The following is a 12048-nucleotide window of genomic DNA, read 5'->3' as shown; positions in this document are numbered from 1 at the left end:
CATTGTCTTTTAGAACAAGGTAGATCAGACTATCTGAGCATAGGGTAGGGCCCCTGTAAGTACCTACGGCACCTTTGTATTGATGTTTTTAGGTGTTACCTGAATAGCCAGATGACCTTAGCCCTAACTTGCATTCTACACAATGTCTCGGGGGACAGGTGAACGGGGAGTACATTTGAATGCTCAGCCACCAAAATCTGGAGACCATGAGTGCCCCTGCATGGGCCCGGGAGTTCATGGAGCCCAGAGATCAGGATGCACTGTGTGTCCCTCTCCCACCAAACTGAACATTTGGGCTTTGGGTTTGCTTCTTGGTACTCTGAGATCCCATGACCTTGTTCAACTATTCTTCATCAGAAGAAACAAGAGACCTTGCTCAGGAAGGTCTGAGCATGCAGAGGTAGCAGGGTCCCCTCCTGGAGCCAAGGAGCCCTGTTTTGCAGAACTTCCCATCTTCTTCACCACACCTCAGCCCAGGATGGAAGAAAGGACAGAGGAGGAGGGGGGGGGGTAGGAAAAGGTAGAGGAGGAGGAAAAGGTAAAAAGGGAGGAGGAGGAAAAAGAAATAGAAAAGGAGGAGGAGGAGGAAGAAAAAGAACAAGAAGTGGTCATTTAAAAAGTTCAACACAGGCTCTGAGTTCAAACCTCAGAACCAGCAAAAAAAAAGGAAAAGGAAGAGCAAAGCAGAAGCAGCTGAGCAGCTGTAGAGCTGCAGAGAAGCAGGAGCCCAGGGATTGGATAAAATGTCCTGCTGACATGGAGATGCCTGTTCACCAGAGCCCTCCTGTGCTCAGTTGTGAAACTGAGGCTGATCCGCGGTTCTTCCCCCTCCTGGATTCGGAGGCTGGCTTGCCTGGGTGTGGGTGACTCAATGGCGCATGACGCCAACAGAGATGACTTGCCTGGGTCTCTGTTGCTGCCTGAGCCTGGCTTCCTGTTCACGCTGGAGCCAAGTACTCTCTGACCAGTTGGGATGGAAACACTGGAGTGTTGGCTGTCCTCTACCTAAAAGCTGATGCTGGGCATGGCTGGCCAGTTCTGCAGCTCGACTTGTTGTAGCACAGGTTCAAGCGCAGGTTGTGGAGGGCAGGGCAGTCAGAGGGCGGGCAGCATGTGTTGGGAGGGGCGTGATTGTGTGAGAGAGTCCTAGGGCCTCTCCTCTCCAGCCTCGTTCCAATAAAAGCATCAGGTCCTTTCCATCCCTTCTGTCAGCTGACTCACACCCGTCATCCTAGCTACTCAGGTGCCTAAGGTCTGAGGATCACAGTTTGAAGCCAGTCCAGGCAGGAAAGTCCATGAGACTCTTCTCTCTAACCAGCAAAAGGCAAGAAGCAGAGCTGTTGCACAAGTGGTAGAATGCTAGTGTTGAGCAATCAAAGCTAAAGGGAAGCACCCAGGCCCTGAGCTCAAGCCCTAGGACTGACACACGTGCGCACACACGCGCGCGCACACACACACACACACACACACACACACACACACACACACACACACATACACACACAAAGGCACCTTGGCTTAGAGCTAAGTTTCATTTGTTTACTGGGGATCGCAGGTGAATTCACTCAGCTAAAACATAGATGAGGCCTACAGCAGGTCCCCCTCCCTGACTCTGCCCACTCCCTGGGAAGCCACCTCCTCCATAAACATTACTCATTGCCCTTGGATCCTGTCTATTCTCTACTCTTACCTAGACTTTGAGATATGCCAAAAGAGGTGGGGGGGCTAAGCTACTTCTCAGGTGCACCCCAGCTACCTAATGAACATCAACCCAAAGAAAGGGGGCAACATAGAAACTGATAAGAAATATACTGGCCAATAGAAATTGATTTCCAGGTTCTTTCAAGATGCCCAGGACTGGTATACATTCATTCCGGGGCTGCAAACCGCATGCACTTCCCAATCCTGCACGTCCTGCCTGCTGTCTCAATCAAATTACTATATTCCAGAAATATGCATAAGGGAATTGATTACACACATTTTTATAGTGGGTTGTTGTTTGTAGCAGCAATTGAAGTACCTTTTCCGCTTATGAAAGTACTAATTGTATTTGTTTTTATTGCTTTGCTAGATGCAATTATTTATTTAGTGTGCTTTGGCGTTATTCAATTATGTGTACTATAGGAACATCATAAAAATGTATGAAAACAACACAGAAGCCCAGGCTGGTGACCTGTATTGAGAAAACGTGTTATTTTTCATATCCAAACCTAATGAAATAACTTAAGAATAAATAGATAATCTACACTAGAAAACAATGCAATTTCAAGGCAAATGCAATAAAAAAAACACCTGGACAATATGATTTCATAAATCTTGGTTCTAAAATTTACATGAGTTGGGTTTTGAGTGTTCATTGGAAGACACGGGGCATTTCTAAATGGAAGCATTATAATGTGAAATGTGATGAAACCCAAAGCAAGAGTGAAAACAGGGTTTTATGGGCAAGTAAGATATGAACAACCAGGAAGCCAAGTAAAGATGTGTGTGTGTGTGTGTGTGTGTGTGTGTGTGTGTGAAAACACAAGCAGAGACTCTCAAAAATGGTGAGACAATTCATGCAGGCTGCTTAGCTGTATCTTGTCAGGAGCCTCACCTGATGTGATCAAGATGGCATTCTCTCTTCTACGTTGACACTAATGAATACATTCGCATTTTGTAGCCAGGCAGCAGTAGCTCACACATGTAATCCTAGCCTCTCAGGAGGCTGGCATCTGGGGATCACACTTTGAAGCCATCCCCAGCGGTGAGATCTAACCTTACTTTATTTGGGGTTCCATATATGCTTTAAAACTTTTTGACTGGGCTCTAGTGGCTCACGCCTGTAATCCGAGCTACTCAAGAGGCTGAAATCGGAGAATCTTGCTTCAAAGCCAGCCTGAGCAAGAAAATCTGTGAGACTCTTATCTCTAATTAACTACCAAAAAGCTGTAGGGAGAGCTGTGGCTCAAGTGGTAGAGCACTAGCCTGGAGCAGTGCCTAGGCCCTGTGTTCATGACCCAGGACTAGCACTACCCCCCACCCTCCCCCCCAAAACCCAGAATGTTGGTTCATTAGTTTCCCTTTAAGCCCCCTAAATGCGGTGAAAACACATGTGTGATGAATAGACATGAGATATCACAATTAGAACTGTGGTGTTGTCTCCACAGCCAAAGATTGCTGAAGAAAACCTGACCTACGCGGAGCTCGAGCTGGTCAAACCACACCAGGTGCCTAAAGGCGTGCCCACCAGCACCGTGTATGCACAGATCCTCTTTGAGGAGAACAAGCTGTAGCTTCGCCCCCAGTTATTTATGAAGCCCCAGAAACAAAGCCCCTATTTTTGTATTTTCACTCGTGCCTTCTGTGCAGTGGGGAGCCCCTTTCCGGCTGCATTCCAGTGCCTTCCAAGAGGTACGAGGCCGCTTCCCCGCAGAAGAGGGGTCCCAGCCCTTGGACAAACCTCTCACGACATGCAGGCCCTAGGCTGACCCTCGGGTCCAAGAACACTGCTCCGAGAGCACCGGAGGACTTTGCTGAGCCATTTTCTTCACCCTCTTGTCTTCATTTTCTACCCTTTCTGTATCTGTGGCACCCAGTCCTTAGATTATAGCTGCAGGAAGTGCCATTAGAGGCAGAGGGTAAGGTGGCACACACAGGTTTCCAAGGTGCAGATGACACTGCCTGGACACCAAGAACACAGGAAACCATGATGGCAGCCGCACGGGATGATATCTTTGCTTTAAACAGATGCACCAACCCTGGTAACATTGCGAGCCAGAGTGTGACAGACCTGAGGTCTTTCCCCAGGAACCCTGGTGCCTCCCTCCTCACTCCTCATTCTCTGAAGTTCCAGATCCAGAAGGCGCCATTCCAAAGCCCTGGCCTTGCAACAGGCCTGGGCCAACAGAAAAACTCACATCTTGCCTTTTGCCAAAGAAATAAGCTTGTGACACACTCCTGTAATCCTAGCTCTCTGAGAGGCTGAGAACTGAGGATCATAGCTTGAAGCCATCCCAGGCAGGATCGTCTATGGAACTCTTATCTCTGGTTAACCACCAGAATGACCAAGGAGAGATATGGCTCAAGTGGTAGAGCATCAGCATTGAGCAAAAGAGCTAAGGCACAGCACCCAGGCTCTGCGTTCAAGCCCTCGTACTGGCATAAAAAAATCCAAAAAGGGAAAGGATGAAGAGAAAGAGAAGAAGAGGAGGAGAAAAGCTTGCCACCAATGGACAAAGGGCAAGAAAGTCTCTTCAAAGTGTGCTGAGCTCTGGTCAGCTGGTGCTGAGTGCCTGCTTGTGGGAAAGCAGGGTCTTTTGCCAGGTTTCCTTAGGGCAGGAGAAGCAGAAGTACATACCACTCTGGAAACCTGTCCTGATACCCTGCTCCTACCAGCGCCATCCCATCTCAACCTTTGCTGTGAATTCTGATTGGCTTGTGTGGGTGTCAGGAGTGTGGATGTTCATCTGTGGGGAAGTTGTTCTGTGGGACACATGGTGTATAAGAATCTTGGACTTGCTGAGTGGATTCTTTGTGCAAGAGTCACCCTGTGCTTAGTGTTAAGGATGTTTCTGAATATGTGTGTGTACTCTGGGTGGCTATTCATGGCACACTATGGAAGTTACTTGGCTATGTAATGGACCTTGTACATGTGATAAATCATCTCTTTTAAACACAGCTGGTGTATGAGTTATGCCCATCAATATTGTGTGACATTGGTTGAATTTCTTATCCCCTGATAGTCTCAGATTCTATAGGTGTGTAAAAGTGACTTGGGTTTTTATAGAATTCTTAAGGGGAAGATGGGAGAAGGGATATTCCCAGATTCTGGAAACTGTAAATTGCTATACACATGATCTCATTTGAGATCTAGTTTAAAGCCATCTGAATTGTCAAAAATCTCTGAGGCCTCCATTACAATAGTAAATTTTTCCAGCACTGGGGATTATACCCTGGGGTTTTTATATGCTAGATATGTGTACTCTATCTCTGAGCTACACCCCTAGTTCTAAAATAGCTTCAAAATGTACCATGAACCAGTGGCTCATGCCTATAATCCTAGCTACACAAAAGGCTGAGATCTGAGGATTGAGATTCAAAGCCAGCCTGGGCAGGAAAGTCTGTAAGACTCTTATCTCCAATTAACTACCAAAAAACCTCTAAGTGGAGCTGTGGCAGAAGTGGTAGAGCACTGGCATTGAGCAAAAAAGCATAGGGAGAGCCCAGACCTCAAGTTCAAGCTGCAGGACTGTTCCCGGTCCTGCAAATAAAGGCAAAATTTTGTCCACAAATTTAGCTCTGTAGTAATAGGAGTCATTCTTGTGGATTATCCAGAAGGAATCAAATGGATACCAAGAGAGTTCTCCCTTTACAAAATGAAAATTTAATCTCTTCCCAACGCCTCAACATCTCATTCCATCTCTACCAGATCTGAAAGGTAATGGCTATGTCTCACAGTGTGTGAGGAGGGAAGACTGTTAGAAAGAACCTGTGACAATCAAGGTCATCCTCTTTGGGAAGAGAGACTGTGGCCGACACTTCCTTCATATTAAAATTGTCATGGAAACACTCTATGTTATCTTGGAAGTGTTCCAGCAGATGGTGGTACAGCAGTTTGAGGATGCATGGTGATTCCTATCATATGTACAAAGACCCACATGGGTGGGTGGGACCACCAAAGTGCCAGGTGGGATGGAGAATTGGGTGTGTGGCAAGGTACAGGCCACATCTTCAGATACACTTAGGTCTCCAATTGTACCCGTTATAACCAGTGAGAACTAGGAGCTAGAAACAAACACATTCCACTAAGCATAGCACAAGCTTTAGTGTGTGTGTGTGTGTATATGTGTGTGTGTGTGTGTGTGTGTGTGTGTGTGTGTGTATTAGAGCTTCACCTCAGAACCTCATGCTCACTGTTGTTTTCTTGTTTGTTTGTTTTTCCCTTAAGGCTGGCACTCTACCACTTAAGCCATACCTTCACTTCTGGCTTTTTGGTGGCTAACTGGGTATAAGAATCTCACGGAGGGGCTGGGGGTTTAGCCCAGCGGAAGGGCGCCCGCTTGGCGCACCCAAGGCCCTGGGTTCGGTTCTCAGCCCTAGTTTAAAAAAAAACAAAAACAGAATCTCACGGGCTTTCCTGCCTAGGCTAGCTTTAAACCAAGATTCTCCGATCTCAGCTTCCCCAGTAGCTAGGATTGCAGGCATGAGCCACCAGCACTTGGCAAAAGCATAGCACATGTTTTAAAAGCTGATTTGAACCTGTCATTATAGATTCAGTTCAGCCCTCTTCTCTCAAACTCTGGATATGCACAAATTGACACAAAGATGTGGGATAGGGGATCTGCTGACCATCCCTCCCTGAAGATGTTTCTCAACGGAGAATGGAGGCTTCAAATGCAATCTGTGCAGAGCTTGGCCCCAGTGTCCTGTCATCTCCACCCAGACCTGGAGGCAGTGGAGGATTTATACCTGATGCTTGTTTGAGGTAATCAATGTGATCATTCTTGCCATTGTGAGCTTTAAAAAATGTGCCTAAGCCAGGCATCAGAAGCCCATGCCTATAATCCCAGTTACTCAGGAGGCTGAGATATGAGGATTGCAATTCCAAGACAGCAGGAGCAGGAAAACCCATGAGAGACTTATCTCTAATTAACCACCTCAAAGCCAGAAGTGGAGCTGTGGCTCAAGTGGTAGAGTACTCACCTTGAGCAAAGAAACTCAGGGACAGCACCCAGGTCCGGACTTCAAGCCCCAGGACTAGCACACACACACACACACACACACACCTCTACACACCCCTCCCCCCCACAGTGTCTGCTCACTTATTCTGTATTATTGACATTTCTAAAGCTAACCATTTAGATAGAAATTAGGAAAACTTTTCCAGTTTGTTCTTACTAGGCATCACTGGGGGCAACTGGGGGGAAAAGACTAAAAGGCCAAACCTACCACTTCTTGAATCTTACTGGTGTAAAAATAACATACATTCATCATAATTTGAATGTATAATGAAGTAGGTTGGTCCTATGGCTAATGACTCTCTTTTTACTGATGATTCACAGCCTTCTTGTCACTTTGGTAAACATATCTATAAAGAGTTTGGGCAAGTTGGGTGCTGGTGACTCATGCCTGTAATCCTAGCAACTCAGGAGGTTGAGAATGAAGATTCTGGTTTGAAACCAGACTAGGCAGGAAGGTCTGAGAGATTCTTATCTCCACTAAAAAAATAGTTGCAAGTAAAGCTGTGGCTCAAGTGATAGAGCCTTAGCCTTGAGCAAAAAGAAGCTCAGGGACAGTACCCAGGCCCTGAATTCAAGCCCCAGGACCAGCACAAAAATATTAATAATAGTTATTATTATAAAGTATTTGCACATAATCCAGTACACCCTCCTAAGTACTGTAAACAATCTGTAGATGAGTTATAATACCTGATACAAAGCAAATGTTATGCAAAGAGCTGTCCTATCCTGTTGTATAGAGATCAATGCCAACATACTTCTATTTCAAATACTTTCAGCCCACAGTTGGTTGACTCTGTAGATGCAGCTCCTATGGATGGAAAAGCCAAATGTAATCCCAAGCCCCTGCTACAGTCTGCACCCTACCTTTTCGGCAGACCCATCCCAGGCCCTGAAGATGTTCTCAATGGAGCACTAATGCACTCCTGCTCTCCTTAAGGAATTGATTTCTTAGGAGCAGAACGGGGACCTGAGCATGGCTGACGTAGTATGCAGAGGGTGGTGACTCCATGGTAGGAGCCTATTTGTGTTGGCTGTATAGGTAAGATGGATGTCCTCTCGAGTCTCCTGATCTTAGAAACTGGGCTCAGAGAGGTGAGCCTAATTTATATGAGACTCACCCAGAAGCACACCCTAGCCCTCATACCTGGGGCAGAAGTGATTAACTGGGAAGGAAAAGGAAACAATTCCTGCTTTCAGGAAAGCAGGCTCTGCGTTCAGGGTAGCCTTGTTGGGCTTGGCTTGTAGGAGAGAGTCAGATGTGTGGGCATGAAGACCAGCATTCCCTGAAGTGCACAAATCCCCTGTGGCCTCTGTAAAATGGGGATCCTGGCTCAGGAGATCTGGGACAGGACCTGGGATTTTGACTTTCAAAGAAGCTTCCAGGGAATATATCCATGCTCTGGCCCCTGGGCCCCACTTTGCGTAGTAAGCACATAAACTGATGGAAACAGGGCACCAGAAATGAGTGCCTTCAGACTTCATGTCAAAGCTGGAGCCCTGACAGTAGGCAAAGTCCTCAGGGAGAGGCCACTGGAAGGAGAGAAGGTGCCCAGGGCTGGGCAGTGCATGTACCTAAGTTGGCAGCTCCAGAGTTGCTGAGGAACCCGGAAAAGGAGACCAAGGACAATGAATGGGTTGAGCACGCCAGGAGAAGGCTGCCTTCTTTTCTCAAGGGAACTACTCAGCAGTGTGAATTCTGGGTGGTCACCTGGATAGGAAGTTGTGCTTTTTATTTGCTCATTCTGAATGTATAGTATGTATCTCTTTTTTTTTAATTTAATGGTGTTTTCCTGAGAGAGAAACATAATCTCCAAGTGCACAAGACTAACAGATTTTGGCTCTTGGTCATGTCTGCTCCACTTCGTGTAGCATTTTTCTGAGGTGATTTGTGTTTTTTTCTGTCGTCTGGCATAGATGCTATAGACCCTCCTCTTACTGAATGTGTAAGGTGTCTGCTTTCTAAGAAACACAGTGCAATTAGTTCCACACCAATTTAGTGGCTGATGGCTAAATGTTTAATGTACTGCACCCTATAGTTTTAAATAGAATTAGAGATGCTTACATCTCGGGTTAAACACACCTTGTTCTTCCGCATTAAATTTTATTATAAGTGTCTTCCATCAGCAAACGGGAGAAAAGCTCATTAGTGGCTGGTCTGGGGGTTGTGGCTGCTGGGGAAGGAAATAGAGGTCTGTTCTTTTATTGCTGGTTTCTGGCTGTGGGGGCAACTAGGTGAGATTCCTTCCTGGTTACATGGATGTGTCGAACTCTAGACATCGGGTCTACCTGTGGGTCTCAAAGAATTCACCAACATCTAACCCCCTTATTCAGGAGTCTTATTGAGTGCATGGGGCTAGTTTTCTTTTAAAAATCCACCATCTATAAGAATTTTAGAGACATGATACCAGGGCCTGATTGGAAGGGTCTCCAGAGACCATGCTGAGATAAAGCTGGGGTCAATGGGAAAGCACCTGCTTTTCTGAGGCCTCACTGGGGCCTTGCTGGGCTCTGGTCTCTTGACTCCCAGCCCTGTGACCTCCACCTGTATGTGACTTCTGATGCACCCCCTTCCCACCTGAGTGTACCCTCCTCGCTCAGGGCTAATCTTTGCTCAGTTAAGGATTGGGGCTCCCAAGAGGAGGGCAGAATCTTCTCAACTCCATGCTCGCTTCAGCCCCAGGGAAGGAACAAATTCTTCACAGAGCCCTAAGAGGGCTATAACTGTTGATTTGGAATGCTTTCATTAAATTTTCGTTATTGTTATGCTAAAGGATGTACTGAGGAGTTACAGTTATATAAGAATACTTCATTTTGGACAATGTCACCCCTTCCCTTGTGTTCTCCTAGTTTTTTCCCTCCCATCCCCACCCACAAGTTGTATAGTTCATTTTACACAGCGTGTCTAGTGAGTACCACTGCTGCATTTGTTCACCCTTTAACTCTCCATATCTATGTCCTCCTGGCCCTCTCAAGGACAGATAAATGAACAAACAAGACAAAAGGAAAAGAAAAATGAAAACAACAAAGAAACAAAACCTCTTGTTTCCATTTCCTGGAGTTCATTTTGAACAATATTTTATTATATGATCAGATACACATATACATTATGCCTTTGTGTTCCTCCCTAAGAGTGTCCTCCTTTGAAAAGTATCAGGTGCTGGACACTGGGTGGAGCCAGTTTTCATTCAGCCAGTGGCATCCATGTTGATCTGAGGTAGGAGACGCAGAAGCTCTGCAGCTCAGCCTGCTGCCCCTAGGGACAGCTCTGCTCACCTCTTTCATGACCCCTCCCCCCATCACCTCTGACTTGTCCTGTGCCATCTCAACTGCCAGAGGCCAATCCCTAAAATGGAGACTGGCCAAGTCAATCCTATCAGGTCTAAAATCATGCTTCTAGTCATCAGGACATAATTCAGCCTCCTGTACAAGCAGTCACTTATTTATTTCCTGAGCTGTGTCTGCCTTCCCAGCTTCACTCCTCACCTCTTGCCCCTCTGAACTCAAATCATGCTGACTCTTAGCTACTGCATTGGGGGAGGGGCCCATGCCAGTGTTGCGGGGTCATCATAGCTGCATAGGGGAGCTCCATGCTGAGCAGGGCCGGGGCCATCAGAGTAGTCGTGGTCCCTAGAACCCATGAGGCGCTAACACCAGGTTTTGGGAACCACGGTTTCCCCACAGGTTTCCAGCTGTGAGAACTCTATCTTGAGAAAGCTCTGGAGCAATAGACTAACGATGGAGCCCAGGTGAATCTTGTGCCTGTTGGTGTTTCAACCCCGGCTGTAGCTCTGGCCAGAGCACCTGCAGCAGCATGGTGGTGGTCAGCTGTGGGGCAGCCTCAGGAGGCGAGCGGGGTGAGCGTGGTGAGGGCTGAGCCCAGCAATGCCATCGGTCAGTCTCTGATATGCAGAGGGACCACCAGAGGACTGACAGGACCTCCTCCCATACTGGGCCCTCACAGGGCAGTGGCAGATTTTCTCTCTGAGGTGGGCAGCCTTCCCCTGCCCTCCCCCACTTGCCTTGGTGAGTCTACTTTCCACCATGATCATGAAATACCTGAATCAATTAACTTCAAAAGGGAAAGGATTCTAAGAATCCAATTCAAGAGTGCATGGACCCTCTGCCTTGAACCTCTGGTGGGCAGCATCTCATGGTAGAACCTTCTGGCAGGTCAAGACTACTTACATCCTCATGTAAGAAGTGAAGAAGATGCTGGGTGCTGGTCATTCATGTCTGTTATCATAGCTACTCAGGAGGCTGAGATCTGAGAATCATGGTTTGAAGCCAGCCAAGGCAGGAAAGTCCAAGAGACTCTGATCTCTAATTAGCCACCAAAAAGCTAGAAGTAGAGCTGTGGTTCAAGTGATAGAACTCTAGCTTCGAGCATAAAAGCTCAGAGTCAGTGCTCAGGTCCTGATTTCAAGCCCTAGAACTGGTGCACGTGCGCGTGCGTGCACACACACACACACACACACACACACACACACACACACACACACACACACGGAGTGAAGAAGAATAAGAGGAAGAGACTGAAGTTCTAGATCCCCCACAAGGCTTAATCACTCCTCACTAGACCACACCTTCACCTCCCAATAGAGCCACCTAGAGACCAAATCATTATGGCCCTTTGAGGACATTCCACAAAATCATAAGATCTGGTGTTTGAAGAGAATCAGCTATCCAAACAGAACCTTGTGGAAGGGGTAAGAACTTCTGGGAGGCACAGGGCAAGGCCTTTCTGGAATATAAATACACATGTGTTTACAGACCTCTTTCCAGATGGTGCTGGGCCTTTGCAAGCAGGACCATCAGGCCCGAAATCCCCACTGGGGGACTTCAGTTTACAAGGGAACCATGTCCCACCCAGGAAGTGAGGTGAGCCCCCAGGAGTTCAGATTGAGGCCTTCAAGCGTGAGCAAGGAGGGAGGGCAGCAGGCACACCAGGCTTCTCTTACTATTGGTTCAAAAGACAGCTTGGGTCTATTATGAGGAAATAGGCCTGGTAGAAGGCAGGAGAAATGCCACAGTGGGAAGGGGACTGTGGCATACCCACAGGTGCACAGAAAACTCAAAGAGATCCTAAATAACAGAATTGTTCATCTCCACATGGAGGGAACTTGATGGTGGTTTCTTTTAACTTATTTCTTTTATTCTGGAGGATTTCGACTTTATGAAATTTGTTGCCATTCACATAGCTCACTCCAAATATTCAAGAGACTAAGATTATTGTGAATGCTCCAATTCCTCTGTCTCTGGCCAGCTTAATCAGCACTGTCAGGGAGAGAGCAAGGAGTCCTTTAACCAGAAGTCAGGGCTTCCTGGG

General features: G+C 47.0%; 1 protein-coding gene across 1 annotated transcript in view; it reads left to right on the top strand.

The window, feature by feature from the left end:
* The window catches only part of Vstm4 (V-set and transmembrane domain containing 4), an 88601-nt gene extending 83558 nt beyond the window's left edge, over window positions 1-5043 (top strand). The window contains exon 8 of the mRNA XM_070020790.1: window positions 3150-5043. Coding sequence (XP_069876891.1) covers window positions 3150-3275 — 126 coding nt within the window. The 3' untranslated portion in view covers window positions 3276-5043. The remainder of the gene's footprint in view (window positions 1-3149) is intronic.
* The last annotated feature ends 7005 nt before the right edge of the window (window positions 5044-12048 follow it).

This window comes from Dipodomys merriami, unplaced genomic scaffold (assembly GCF_024711535.1).
Source record: "Dipodomys merriami isolate MVZ:Mamm:240054 unplaced genomic scaffold, mDipMer1.0.p SCAF_14, whole genome shotgun sequence".
Classification (NCBI taxonomy): domain Eukaryota; kingdom Metazoa; phylum Chordata; class Mammalia; order Rodentia; family Heteromyidae; genus Dipodomys; species Dipodomys merriami.
Note: the sequence above shows the minus strand (reverse complement) of the source record. Positions and strands in the feature narration are given on the sequence as shown.